General features: G+C 38.2%; 1 protein-coding gene across 8 annotated transcripts in view; it reads left to right on the top strand.

Moving 5' to 3' along the window:
- The window catches only part of TNRC6B (trinucleotide repeat containing adaptor 6B), a 130,960-nt gene extending 115,882 nt beyond the window's left edge, over positions 1-15,078 (top strand). For 6 of the 8 annotated variants that reach the window (XM_026694839.2, XM_026694834.2, XM_087968287.1 and 3 more), the window contains 8 exons: positions 530-667; positions 1,121-1,297; positions 3,450-3,596; positions 4,602-4,697; positions 5,426-5,650; positions 8,229-8,299; positions 9,576-9,715; positions 12,366-15,078. In XM_026694839.2, the coding sequence (XP_026550624.2) occupies positions 530-667; positions 1,121-1,297; positions 3,450-3,596; positions 4,602-4,697; positions 5,426-5,650; positions 8,229-8,299; positions 9,576-9,715; positions 12,366-12,753 (1,382 nt within the window). In that variant the 3' untranslated portion in view covers positions 12,754-15,078. The remainder of the gene's footprint in view (positions 1-529; positions 668-1,120; positions 1,298-3,449; positions 3,597-4,601; positions 4,698-5,425; positions 5,651-8,228; positions 8,300-9,575; positions 9,716-12,365) is intronic. The other 2 variants (XM_087968290.1, XM_087968288.1) reach the window with 1 other exon arrangement.
- Positions 15,079-15,549: the final 471 nt, after the last annotated feature.

The raw sequence follows: 15,549 nt of genomic DNA, 5'->3' as shown, positions 1-15,549 counted from the left end.
ATTCATATTTATAATGGTTGCAGCGTCCCTGGGTCATGTGATCACTTTTTGCAAGCTTCTGACAAACAAAGTCAATGGAGAAGCCAGACTCATTTAGCAACCACGTTACTAACTTGACAACTGCAATTATTCAACTAAAGAAAAAAGCCATAAAATGAGGCAAAATTCACTTAACAACTGTCACTTAGCAACAGAAGCTTTGGGCACAATTGTGGTCATAAGTCAAGGACTACTTGTATTTTAATGAATATTTGAACATAATGTTACTATTTCAAGTTTTGTGTTGCCTGAATTATCATAGGTTAGTATATTCTAAGTCTTTATGTGATCATTAGATCAGTATATAGCATGTCCTTTTTTAATGTCAGAATTGCTTACATTACACTAAGGTGCAGCTTACAGGAGAGAATGAACAATGTTGTTTACAGATTTATTTAAAATGAGCAGATGTATCTAAGTTTCCTCATTAGCACTATCCCTATCATGATAGTTGCTTATATATGCATTTAAATGCATTGCTGTTTTAAAGGTTTTGGTTCAAGTAGCATGGATTATGGCATGGTAGGAGGGAAAGAAACTGGAACAGAATCTCGCTTTAAACAGTGGACTTCTATGATGGATGGATTGCCACCTGTAGCTTCCCAAGATGCCAGTATGCACAAAAATGGTGAGAAATTCCATCTTAGATTGTCAGAAATGCTTAGTGATAACATTCCAAAAATAACTTTTTTTGCCAGTGAAATATCTATTAAAATAACCTGAACATTCTGTGATAATGTGCTTGAATCCAGTAGCTTTTGTTTAAACTAGATCTGATTTTTAATAGATCAAACTTCTGAAGGATAAATTTATGTATTCATTTATTAAATGTATATTCCACCCATCTCGTCATCAGCAACTCTAGACAGTAATGAAATATACTTGTAGCATTCAATTATACTTTCTACTTGTATGGCCTGCTTTGAATGAATTTATTCCAGCTTTCATATGTATCCATGGCACAAGTCAGCTACATTTCAATATACTGAATTACATAATAGCACTGGTAACAATATGATAACAGCCTCTGCTACCAGCCTGATCATCTTCTATCAGAACATATTTTTCTTCTGTTTTCCAGGGACAATTGTGCCCCCTGGAAAAGCCCGTGGGGGATCTCCCTATAACCAATTTGATATAGTTCCTGGCGACCCACTGGGCAGCCATACAGGTCCTGCTGGTGACAGTTGGCTACCAGCCAAATCCCCACCAACCAGTAAAATTGGAAGCAAATCCAGCAATGCCAGCTGGCCACCAGGTAATTTCAGTGTGCTCTATGAATGAGTAGATGGAAAAGGAATGATATCCTTGTTTATATGTTAATTTATTTGTACAGTTTTTACTGTTGAGCAAACACTGTCTTTTGATTCAAAGTCTCCCACTATTTGACCATCTGAATTTGTATAAAATTGTTTAAAGTTATGAATAAGCCTTTGTATATTCAAGTTCAAAGAATTGTTCACTTCAGTTTGCCAAATTATTTAGTATTATCCCATGATACTTAGTTACAAGTTAGCTGAAGCTGCTGATTTGAATACAAAAAATAAGCTGACATAAATCTTGAGGCCAGACAAGTCATCATAAGGCAGAACAAAGTTCACTTATCTTACTTGCAAAGGAACCAATTGTTTCTTAATGGGGCTAAAATTGTCTTCCTGTATTCAGAGTTTAGTTTTTCTTTTCATCTGCATCATCTTCTCTGTGACATACTCCTTGATTCATATCTCTGTTACTGATTTCTTCCCACTAAGTATTTGTGCAGTTTATCAAATATACCTTAATACATATTAACTACTCTCTTTTGGAATGAGCAATATTATACAAAACACAGAAAGAAATATGAAACCTAATACATCAAAGATTGGGAGCCTTAAGAGCCAGTTTGGTGTAGTAGTGACGGTGTTGGCCTAGACCAGGGGTGGGCAAACTACGGCCCGCGAGGCCACATCCGCCCATTGGTCTGTCAATGCGGCCCGCCCCTGAAAAAAATTGCTTCCATTGGTCTGTCCAATCCGGCCCGCCCCTGAAAAAAAATCGCTGGGCGTGGTGTATTGCCCTGTGCTGCGTGGCCCCCAAAGCTGCAAAACAGTGCGGAGCGATCTAGGGGTAGGAAAGAAAAGAAATTTGCAAAGGCCTCGGCTGGGAGTTTGAAATCACCTTCGAGTGCGACCTCTCCGAAGGTGAGTCCCCGCCGATCCCCCTTTTTTTCCCGGGGCTTCCAGGCTTAAACTTTGCAAGGCAAAGCTTGCAGGCTGGAGCATCTTCCCGCCGAGGAGCGGGAAGGGTTCCGCCCGGTGGGCGGGATGGGCTGCTTGGAGCGAGCTGCTTGGAGCCACCTAAAGCTAGGCCACTGCTGGTGGAGCCTTGCCCTGCCTTGGTGCCCGTTCCCGGCTCGGCGGTCCTGCTTGGCGGCACTTTAAAAGCCTGCTCCCAGCACCGAGTGGCCTAGACTGTGAGTTCTAGTCTTGCCTTGGGCATGAAAGCCGGCTGGATGACTTTGTACCAGTCATACTTTCTCCGCCAACTCACTTCATAAGGTGATTTATTCTGGGGAAAATAGGAGAAGGAAAGAGTATTGATAGGTTCTCTGTCTTGAGTTGTACATTTAAAAAAATTAGGATAAAAATATTTTTAATAAATGTCCGAGATAAGAAAACAGGGAGATTAACTGAACTAGTTTATACCTATACCCCACATTTCTGACCTTACAATCATCCTTGATTTAATCATGTTCATATATAACTGCAGACATTCTCTTTTGATCTTTAGAGTTTATCAAAGTACTCATCCAAAATAGTTTAATAAATCATTTTATCAAGGAGATAAAACAGACCAAAGTCACTGTCTCTTAGCTCTAGGAAAAAGGAAATATCAAACTATTTCCAAAAATGTTTCCCAATCTACAACAACATGTCCTTCTCATCACCAGGAGTCAAAGGTGATTTGATGGATCATAACATAACAATATTGGGAGTATCACTCCCAACAGCCTGCTCCATACATTCTGATGAGCTTAGCTGATTCCTAAGACCTTTCAAGTCATAAATAACATGTGATTTTGGGGATACTTGATTGAATTAAATAGTGGTGTTAACTACATCATATTAAGGTATGCATATACACAAACTCCTCTTGAATAATGTGACATTTCTTTAGGATACTCAGTTCAATTTAGTAATTCTGGGAAGGGAGAAAATTCCTTGCTGAGATTTTGTCGCATAATTTTGCCATTACGTTTGTAATTTAAAAAATTTAAATTTTTAATATATTTTATCTGTACTAATACAGATTTTTTTTTCAAACTATAGCATTTTGAGATACATGATTCTGCTTATGCAGAATCAGAGTATTATTGAAACAGCATCATAAACACATTATTTTAAACAGCAGTATTGATTGTTTTGTTTCAGAATTTCAGCCAGGAGTGCCATGGAAAGGTATTCCAAACATTGATCCTGAATCTGACCCTTACGTGACCCCAGGAAGTGTGCTGGGAGGTACCGTTACAGCCCCCATTGTAGATACGGATCACCAACTTCTGCGGGATAACAGCACAGGTTTGCAGGATTGTAATATGTATTCTATAGTTGCTAGGATTGGAGCCATGCACAATACAGGTAGTTTTCAACTTACAACAGTTCATTTAGTGACTGTTCAAAAAAGTGACTGTTATGACTGTTTTCACACTTAGGGCCTTTGAAGCTTTGCCATGATCATGTAATCAACATTCAGATGGTTGACAATTGACTAATAATTAATGACCGTTGCTATGTCCCAAGGTCACGTGATCACTTTTTGCAAATCAATGAGGAAGCCAGATTCACCTAACAGCCATGTTACTACTTACCGTGGTGATTCACTTAACAACGGTGGCAAGAAAGGTTGGAAAATGGGGCAAAACGCACTTAACAAATGTCTTACTTAATAACAGAAATTTTGGGATCAATTGTGATCATAAGACGAGGACAACCTGTACAAGTAATAGCCTATTTGTTGGTTGACTAATTATGGGAAGAAGAGATTTACTTTCTGAAAAGAAAGGTTTATTTGATTATGTCCTCCTCTTACTTATCTTAACTCAAGGTAGTATATATAAAGCTCGTTCCTCCTCCTATTTTTCCCACAGTAAGAATCCTATAAAATGGGTTGGGCTGAAAGAGTGGCCTAAAGATTTCGGATGCTTTAACTTTTCTCTTAAGTGCTGGTTCTTCATTGCAGCTTTTTTCCCCTCTCTTATGTGGCTAGTTTTAAAATAGGTTTCAAGGTGGGGAAAGAGGGGAGAAAGGCTCATCTCTGAATGTGACATGTTGGCATAAGTGAAAATTTGAGCATTGTCATGCAAGATAGTAAAATACAAACTGGAAATCTTGTTTTACCTCTTAATTTACAAAATGTAAATTCTGATATTTGAAAGCATGAAAGCTGCTATGATTCTAATTAAGCAAGGCATATACACACATACAAACAATTTTAACATGTTATATTCAGTGTTTTAACATGTTATATTCAGCTTTTTTCACATTTGAAGATCACTGAGTTTTTCTTTACTTTACTTTCCATAGGGTCTAATTCTTCCCTCAACACCTCGCTGCCTTCACCTGGTGCCTGGCCCTACAGTGCCTCTGACAATTCTTTCACAAATGTTCATAGCACTTCAGGTATATGCCTTTATATTTTCAACCCATGTAAGGGAATAAAAGAGAGGTGGAATCAATCTATCTATCTTATCTATCCCAATAAAAATACAAAATTATGATTAAAAGATGGGAGGGGGAGGGAGCAATATGTACAAGGGAGGAGGTGGGATCTACTATTAGTCCATCAACTACCTCCAAGATTTAATAAGCTGTTCCATAAAACAAAAGAATAATTGTTTGCTTAATGGTAATGTAATTAATTGATAGAATGTAGTAATGAAGTTAGTAATAAAATAAAGACATTTATGAAATTAAATTGAACAATGAATTCAGTTTACTTAACTGAAGCAAAAACTTCATCACATCATTTTAGTAAATTTTGGAAGTTTGAAAGAAATGTAGCCTGGAATAATGTACATGTTGAAGGATTGGTCTTCTTTTTTGTGGGAACCTCTGTCAAGTAAAAAGAAATACCATACATATAATGTCTATTTTCTCCAAATCTTCTACCAGCCCCTCTAAAAAGCATGGAGTGATTGTTGGAGAGTCAGGGACCATCTTGTTCTGGAAGAAAATCATAAAGTAGCCAGAGACTTGCCTTTATTTTTTCCTTAGCCAAATATAGAGTGATGAAATATGACCCAGATGTGTTGCTTCAGATTTTTTTTAAACCAAACATTTTAAATAGCCTTTGACAAAAACAGAACTTAATTTGTGATGTATTTATTAATGACTTTTATCCATTTCAGCAAAATTCAATGATTACAAATCAACATGGTCCCCAGATCCCATAGGACCTAATCCTGCTCATCTCTCTACCAAGTTATGGAAAAACCATATTTCCTCAAGAAACACTACAGGGCTTCCACGCCCACCTCCTGGTCTGAGTAATCCGAAAACATCCTCTCCTTGGAACAGCACAGCGCCCCGCTCACTCAGGGGGTGGGGTGCGCAGGATTCAAGGCTTGCCTCTGGTGAATACTTCTTTTAGGATATAAGCCAAAGAAGGATGTATTAATAAATCAGATCAGAGATTTTTAACTTTGTTCAATGAAAAACTACCTAATCTATAAAAATCAATTGAAACTTTTATTGAGAAAATACACTGCTCAAAAAAATAAAGGGAACACAAAAATAAGACATCGTAGATCTGAATGAATGAAATATTCTTATTAAATTGTTCATTACATAGTTGAATGTGCTGACAACAAAATCACACAAAAATTATCAATGGAAATCAAATTTAGCAACCCATGGAGGTCTGGATTTGGAGTTACACTCAAAATTAAAGTGGAAAAAAACACTACAGGCTGATCCAACTTTGATGTAATGTCCTTAAAACAAGTCAAAATGAGGCTCAGTAGTGTGTGTGGCCTCCACGTGCCTGTATGACCTCCTTACAACACCTGGGCATGCTCCTGATGAGGTGGCGGATGATCTCCTGAGGGATCTCCTCCCACACCTGGACTAAAGCATCCCCCAACTCCTGGACAGTGTGGTACAACATGGCGTTGGTGGATGGAGCAAGACATGATGTCCCAGATGTGCTCAGTTGGATTCAGGTCTGGGGAACGGGCGGGCCGATCCATAGCATCAGTGCCTTCATCTTGCAGGAACTGCTGACACACTCCAGCCACATGAGGTCTAGCATTGTCGTGCATTAGGAGGAACCCAGGGCCAACCGCACCAGCATATGATCTCACAAGGGGTCTGAGGTTCTCATCTCGGTACCTAATGGCAGTCAGGCTACCTCTGGCGAGCACATGGAGGGCTTTTTGGCCCCCTAAAGAAATGCCACCCCACACCATTATTGATCCACTGCCAAATTGGTCATGCTGGAGGATGTTGCAGGCAGCAGAACGTTCTCTACGGCATCTCCAGACCCTGTCACGTCTGTCACATGTGCTCAGTGTGAACCTGCTTTCATCTGTGAAGAGCACAGGGCGCCAGTGCCGAATTTGCCAATCTTGGTGTTCTCTGGCAAATGCCTAACATCCTACACAATGTTGGGCTGTAAGCACAACCCCCTCCTGTGGATGTCGGGCCCTCATACCACCCTCACGGAGTCTGTTTCTGACCGTTTGAGCAGCCACATGCACATTTGTGGCCCGCTGGAGGTCATTTTGCAGGGCTCTGGCAGTGCTCCTCCTGTCCCTCCTTGCACAGCGGTGGAGGTAGCGGTCCTGATGCTGGTTGTTGCCCTCCTACGGCCTCCTTCACATCTGATGTACTGGCCTGTCTCCCGGTAGCGCCTCCATGCTCTGGACACTACGCTGACAGACACAGCAAACCACCTTGCCACAGCTCGCATTGATGTGCCATCCTGGATGAGCTGCACTTCCTGAGCCACTTGTGTGGGTTGTAGACTCCGTCTCATGCTACCACTAGAGTGACAGCACCGCCAGCATTCAAAAGTGACCAAACCATCAGCCAGAAAGCATAGGAACTGAGAAGTGGTCTGTGGTCACCACCTGCAGAACCACTCCTTTATTGGGGATGTCTTGCTAACTGCCTATGCTTTCCACCTGTTGTCTATTCCATTTGCACAACAGCATGTGAAATTGATTGTCAATCAGTGTTGCTACCTAAGTGGACAGTTTGATTTCACAGAAGTGTGATTGACTTGGAGTTACATTGTGTTGTCTAAGTGTTCCCTTTATTTTTTTGAGCAGTGTACAATGAGAAAAAAGCATGAGAATTCTAGAAATAGTATGTAGTTGTAAGGAATAAGTATGTGTATTTTTGAAGTGATCTGTGCAGTCGCACATACAAGTTTTGAAAGCATGCAAAAAAGAGTTATTTTGAATACACACCGTTGCAGATAAAAATGTTTTGGTGGAAGATCACCATCAGCATTTAGTACTTTTATTTAAAAAAACTGCTGTCGAGAACTTTTCTTTGTCTTCCAAAAATCATGAAAGCAAATGGATAATACCCAACTGATAGACAGCCCCACCCCCCAGGTCAGAGTCAAGTTCTTGTTTGAGTCAATAGAAATTGTACACTACTTTCTGATATTGGATGTTAATATTTATTTTAGTTTAATTTCAGACCTACTCTTACTGGAACAGATTAAATGTTATTCTTTTGCTGAAAGGTAGAAATTCATAAAGTAAAGAAAACTTGATTTCATACCTTTTGTGTAATCCTCATGTGTGTCTAACCTTCCACTTTCCTTTCCACTGCAGACATTGTGCATTGCTCTTGGCTTTAGCATCAATAACTGCTGCAGTGATCTGTTAAGAACAGAGCAGGAAGAAAGGATTGAGGAGTCTTGGTCCTTTAACTATTGGGTATTTGAGGTGGGCTTGCCACCAAAAAAAGAAAGAAAAAAGGAAAACCCTTTCAGCTAGCAGTAAAACATTGTTAATATTGATCTGATTGCTAAATTCTCTGCAGGTGATCATTTGGAACAATTGCAGATAAGCAACCAATCTTTCTTGTGTAACTTTCTTAGCAAGTTAAATAGATACATAAATATTAATATTTATTTTGTTTCCAAATCATAAATTAAGATGAATACAAATGCTTGCTGTTTTAATAATTTTGCAGCCTCTACTTGGAGTGATGGTGGTTCTGTACGTCCCAGCTATTGGCTGGTTCTTCACAATCTCACTCCGCAGGTATTTCTACTTTCATCCCCCTTTTTCTTCCTAAATCTTATACAATATTGTATTGTGTTTTTTAAAAGTCCACAGCCCTGTACTTATTTCAATATGGCAATACTTAAAAACCAAAGAATTTATTCTTAAGTATCAGATTTATCACTGTTATTTCCAGTTCTGCACCCAGTCATGACTGCCAGTTTTCTTCCCTCTTTTTTCCTTAGTGAGATTATAGAATATTTCTAACACAGCTGCCAAAAAGCTTTGAATTCTGTTAGAATAACTTTCTGTATTAGCCTGATTTTAATTCTTTATTATAACTTCATCTTAAGTCATTCCAACCAGTCACAATTATGCAAATTCCTTTCTTAAACATATTTAAGAGCCCATGAACTGCCATTCAGTGTGTAAAGACTGCTTAAGACTGGCTTAAATTGAGCAACCCAACATTAGGTCTTGTCACATGATCACAATCCAAGCACTTGATGTCTGGCTTGTGGTTATGATGGCACAGCAAGTCACATTCACATGATTTCCAGCATTCCCTGTCAGCTTCCCACAAGCAAAGTCAATGGGGAAGCTGGCAAGAAATCACTCCCTTTCTGCTGCTTTTTTGCCTGCCCACACCATAGTGCCTATCCAGGGTACTGACCACCAAAGTGCAGCACCCACCTGCACACCATAGACTCTACCTAGAGCACATACACTCTTGCCTACCTGAAGTTCTTATCCATTAGCTTTACTTTCCTGGTATTCCCTCCTCTTTGTGCTTAACAGCCCACACAATCCTGGGATTATGAGAGCAACTAGGAATGCCAGGACTGCCCTTGCTAAGCAGTGCAGTCATGTGACATCATGCTTTACAACCACATTGCTCAATGACAGAAATTCAGGTCCTAGTTGCTATTGCAACTCAAGGACTACCTGTACAATATGCTGCCTGATTGTATATTATTTATAGTACAGTGGACCCTCAGGTTGCGACCATAATCCGTTCCAGGACTACGGTCACAACCTGATTTGGTCGTGATCGGAAGCACGACCGTCTGTGCATGCACGGACAAAAAAATGGCACCGAAGGGGAAATCGCCGCAGCAGAGAAAATCACCACAGCTGTATCTGGTCACCACCTGAAGATGTGTTCGTGATCAGAAACAACTTTGCCCGAAATTCTGGTTGTCACCCGATTTCGTTGCAAACAGAAGCATTTGCAACCTGAAGTTCCACTACATTTAAAGATGAAAAAACCTCAGTCTCTTAATTTTAATAACCTGTATTTGCTATTCTTTTTAAGATTGATGGGTCAACTTTAAGGACCATCTGCATGCAGCATGGTCCATTGCTGACATTCCATCTCAACCTGACCCAAGGCACCGCCCTTATCCGGTACAGCACCAAGCAGGAGGCAGCTAAGGCCCAGACTGCACTGCACATGTGAGTTTTGCAACAATCTACAAATATTCATTGACTTTTTTTGTCAATATATAACATTCCCGGCTCATTGTTTCATCTATGCATTCTTCAGATATGACTGACAATTGCAAAAAAGTTTCTTTTTGAACACTATTATTTTATGCATTTCTTGGAATAGATATGGCCCTGGTATGCTGTGCATACTTGAATAGAACTTGCTTTTAACAGTTTGTGCAGACAAGAGAGATGGGTGAAAACCACTGACAAGTTAATATTTAGCTTCCTTCTTGATAAAGTTTATCATTCTACAAATGCAGTCATCCTCAAAATCACCCAATTTAAAAATTGGAAAATTCGCAACACTGAGATTTTAATCCCTATTCATGTAGAAATTTTACTTGAATTAATTGCAAATCAAAATTAATGTTCTAGGTTTTCCCAGATAGAATTATATATTGCTCTTTTCACCATAGTTGCAGTTTTAGAAATGCAATAGAATGTTCAAAAGTCACTTAGAATTATGAATTTGAGATTTCTATTATTACCTTTTTCATAAATGGTTAGTATTATAGAATCCTATGACCATATAAAAATAACCTTACTTTTGAATAGTTAACTTAAAGCTGAAAAGAACAAATATCCATGATATTACTGCTCTTCTTAATGCAGAAACATTTGGAACTTTCTCTATGATTGAAAATTGTTTATCTGGGAAGTGATACATCATTACTTAAGCAATATTATGGTATGGGAAATTGGTTGGAACTTTTCATTCCTCATTAATACAATTAAACATTGTTTGGCAATAGACTCAAAACAACTAAAAGGAGGTACATCACACACTTTCTAATAACTCTGCTATTGCACGATTTGTTGATCGCCACTGGCTTAGATGGTGTATATATAGGGAATTAGGGAATTTAATGAATAGAAACATCTTCATACTTTTTCCAAATAAGGTTCTGGACTTAGTTGAACAAGGAATATTGTATCTTGCTTATGGACTTATTAAAGGAATCTTACTAGTTACTTTAGAAAAAAGATATTGAACTAGATATAGTTTGGTCTAGTTTAATAAAACTATTTTTATACAATCTTTTGAAAAGAAGTAGGGGGCTATTTTGTTCTCTGAGTGAACTACTCTGAACTGTAAACAAAGTTCATTTAATGACCTTCTAGTAGTTGATAATTACTGAAAAAGTAAACAAGTCTTTCTGTTAATGATGTAAGTTTTTAAAAAGGCTGAAATAGCATTCTCTGTACTAGTTTTGAAATATTTTAGTTACATTTTAATTAATACTAAAGTAGTTGGAAATTAACAGGAATCCCCAAAGATTTTAACTATTTCTATAAAATAGTCACTTGCTTATTTCCAATTATATTTCCACAGGTGTTTGTTGTAGTATAAATAAAAGAAACTACTTGTATAAAGCGAAATTAAGAAGCCATGATACAGTGGGTTCTGGTGCTCTCTGAGCTTAGTTGTTTTCTTGCAGATGTTTCACTACCCAAACGAGGTAACATCATCAGTGTTGCTACAGAGGGGGTTTGCTCTCAGTTTATATTCTAATGGTTTGCTCTGTCAGTGTTGGTGTGGTGGTCTTAGAGATTCTTTGGTTGGGTTGTTTATTGTCAAGTTATAGAAAAGACTAAAGATCAAAATGCCTCCCCACCAGCAATCAGCACCCAATTGAGCATAGATTAACTCCAGACCAACAATCAAATAAACAATACCCCAATCAAGGAACTGCCAAACAAGCCAACAATAAACAGCCCAGCCAAAGAACCCCAAAGACAGCTCCCACCAACACTGTCATTTCAACCCTGAGCTACAAATAATACTCCTTTATTGAAGCCATCATACACATGTGGAGGTTGACTTCTTTTTTATTTCCTCTTTTACTATTTCAGATGTCAAGGGAAACTATAATGTTTCAGTAAGTTTTTTTGCAGCACTTAACAGTTCCCAAATAACGTGCTGGGTTACCTGGGGCACCGCAGTGCAGTTTGGGAACAAAATACTTGACAGAAACACCAAACTAAACTAATAAATACTAGGCTTAGCAGTAGCATGGTGTCCAACTAATGTTGAGAATTGCCATGTTTTCATTGAATATTTAACATATCCTATTTCCTCTTCTATCAGTCAATTTGTATTATGGTTACAGACCAATATTGCAAATAAAAGCCTTAAAACAACAATAATAAAAAACAAAAAACAGACAAAATGATATATTACCATGAGTGGTGAATTATCAGTGGGCAGTTAGAATCTGCCTAATTTTGCATACAGTAAAACAAAATTTAGCCACGTTCAAAGAAGCTACTTCGTATGGATGTGATAATAGCAGTTGTACATAAAAGATCAGTATTTCCTGGGTATTTTATTAGGTGAGATCATTACAGTGCCTCAAGATGCATTGGCACACAGTTTGGAAATTGCAGATCTGTGTAATTATTTTTCTTCTTTTTTAAAGAAAGGTTTTGAGAAAGGGATTAAAACAAAAATAAATGATGGAACTCCAGCCATTCATTTGTTTATCACTATTGACTTAAATGGGAGTAAGTGTGTTGTTTTGTTTTGTTTCAAGCAGTGTTCAACATTTTTAGTCATTTGAACTCTTGTTCGTTTGTTACTCTTCACTCTACCATTTTGGCTTTTTTTTTATAGGTGTGTTTTGGGAAACACTACCATCCTGGCTGAATTTGCAACAGACGAGGAAGTTAGTCGCTTTCTGGCACAAGCTCAGCCTCCTACTCCTGCAGCAACCCCCAGTGCACCCACAGCAGGCTGGCAATCTCTTGAGGCAGGACAGAATCAGACAGATCCAGTTGGACCTGCTTTGAATCTTTTTGGTGGGTCAACAGGGCTTGGGCAGTGGAGCAACAGTGGTGGCGGCAGCAGTGGGAGTGACCTTGCTGGTGCTTCATTATGGGGGCCTCCAAATTATTCTTCAAGTTTATGGGGGGTTCAAAGTGTAGAAGATCCCCACAGAATGGGAAGCCCTGCTCCCTTACTACCTGGAGACCTTCTAGGCGGAGGGTCGGATTCAATCTGAACTTAAAACTTTCAACTCTGACCTCGTGACCTTTTTGGAACAGCAGCAGCACTAACGTGACCTTTTCTTTTTTTTCAACTTGCAATAAATACATTTTAAAAGGAAAAAAGAAAATGGAGAGAGAAAAAAGGTGGGTCATTGACAGGACTGTCTGAGCACATAGTTGCCTCCCTTACAACTTCAGTTTTTTCGTTTGGAATATGAATCCAAAAAGAGAACATATCACTCTTGAAATACTTGAATCATGAACGCCAACTTAGAAAGACAATGTGAAGCAAGTACACATACCATTTAAAACTAAACACAAAAAATTTAAAAAAAAATTAGTTTCTAGTTTTTCACTTTTTCATGTTATACGGAAGTTGTTGCTAAGAAACATATATACTGAAAAATAGCTTTTTAACTTTGTTTGCACTGGGTGTGTTTCCGTCCTTAGGTCTACTATGTTGGGGGTGGGGTTCAGAAGAATTGGGGTGGGGTGGGAGGGAAAGACTTGACGGAGCCTCACTTTAAAAAACAAAAAAGGAAAAAAAACACTTTGTGATTGGCTGGTTGATATATACCAGTATGTTCTGGCACATGTAACTGCCTGTGTGTGTGTGTGTGCGTGTATCTGTGTGAGAGTGTATGTCTGCATGATTGTGTGTGTGTGTATGTGTGCGCGCGCACATTTCTGTCTTGAAAAGCTGCATTGTTGTTGGTCAGCAACCTATCTGACTAGATTCTTAAACTGAATAATGATGGTGCCTGTTGCAAAAATCAAATTGATCTGTGTTTCAAATCTTATTAGTTGGTGGTATTTTAGCAGGGTATTAAGTACACTACACATTGTGTTCTGACCCTGTTATAAAGCAAAACACTGCCATATCCTAAGGATTTGGTGTGAGGGATGTGTAATTTTAGGGCTTCTGGGAAGGGAGAGGGAAAGAGAGAATGTAGAATTTTGTTTTGTCTAAAGTATATTTTTCTTTAATAAGAGTTATTGACAGAACCCAAGGTTATTTCTTATGAAAACACTTTTCTTCTTCTGGGGACCTACCAGAAGAAAGAAAGCATCATATTTGTGACAAAGACCTATACAATGGTTGAAGCTTCTGCAATTCTAAAGAATTCACTCCTGAAGTCTGTATGAAGATTCTTATCCATTAATGGAAAACCCACTAATAATTTAGGCCAAAGTATGTTTTCTTGATCTGCTGTTATGACAGAGTTAAATGTCAGTAGTTTGCTGGCCTGTCACCTATTGAAAGCACATGCAGCAACTTTTGTTCTCTCTTTCCCCCATTGTGTTACCTGTGCCAGGCCTAGGTGTATTACAGCACCAGATCATCACTGACAGAAACGTTTACTTAAGAATGTTCTTAAACCAGTGTGTACTTTGAGCATTTTTTTCTCTGTATTTTTCCATGTATGTCATGCTTAGGGTTTGCTTGGGCAGACATATAACTGGCAAAGACTTCTTTTGTTTATAAAGTATTGCACCTTTATTATTTTTACTTTTCCCTGTACTGTTGCTTTTTATTGTCGGTATTTAAAGAAAGGTTGTTGTTTCTTTGTTTTAAAAAACAACCATTATAGTAGTACTCCAGGCATGATAGGGGAGTCCTATCATTAATTCAAAAGATAGCCAGTGTGTACACTGGGAACAGAATTGCTTATTGTGAAGAAAGCTGTAACAAACATTGCCTTTATAACAAAGGAGTTTTTCAGGATGGATAGATTGGATAAAAACAAGTAGGGAACTCATTGCAAATATTCTTCAAAGAATTAGAACTTGGTTCTGGCTTTTTATTAGGTCTGCATTATACTGAATTTAGAAAGTGCTGCAATATTCTGTACCAGCAAACACATTCATACTCCAGCACTTGGAAGTAGCAGATAATATTGTACAGTTTAAAAACAGAAGAATCTTTCTCCTTCAACAGTTTCATTGAACTATACATTGGTGTCTGGTATAAATAGAAGTGTTGATAGCAAGTTTAAAACAAACTTTCTTGCATTTATATCAAAAGGGAGATTTGCAAATTAATTTTTAATGTGAATTCTTTGACATAAAAAAGACGAAGGGAGTGCCCACATTTATATTTGCCTGCTTCAGTATCATAATAAGTAGGTCAACATAAGCAGGTGTTATGCATTTAATCTTTGGAAACTGCATATGTGGATCTTCAGCATTTTCCCTTGTTTTGCTTTTTTCTACCTTGTTTGTCTAAGCAAGATAATTTTTTTTAAATCCTGCCAGATAAACATACCTGTTCCTAAAGCAACGATATTTGTCACTAGACATTAGCAGTTAAAATCATGCAGGATAAATTATAAGAAAAAGTTAGAAAAACATCAAGGTGCAGCACCTCATGGCCCCCAAGCATTTTCCATATGTGACATGACACACAAGCTAGTTTACTATTGTGTTGTCATTCTTCCCCAACTTGCCTTCTGATCCCTTTACCTGCACTTTGGATTTGTTGAATTCATTACAATATTATGGTGAAAGCCAGGTGCTAGAGCCCCTCTTGTTTACAAGACATAATGAGGGAACTGAAAAAAAATTAACAAATGAAAAGCTAAAATGTTCTTCCATCACAAGCTTAAAGGGAAAAAATTAAACATAAAAAGACCAAAAAGTGTGTGTGTGTGTGTGTGCATGCGCACATATGTGTCTATCTCATAAATATTCACACACGCACATATACATACACACTCATATATGTATGTATGTATATCAATGAAGATTAACTCTGGGAGCATTTTAACAGTGTTTTGAGTTTAACATTTATTTTCCTGCTTTATCTTTGC

This window comes from Notechis scutatus, chromosome 6 (assembly GCF_049901735.1).
Source record: "Notechis scutatus isolate UNSWTSFEM ecotype Mainland chromosome 6, rNotScu1.2, whole genome shotgun sequence".
Taxonomy (NCBI): Eukaryota; Metazoa; Chordata; class Lepidosauria; order Squamata; family Elapidae; genus Notechis; species Notechis scutatus.
This window is presented reverse-complemented; position numbering and strand designations above follow the sequence as displayed.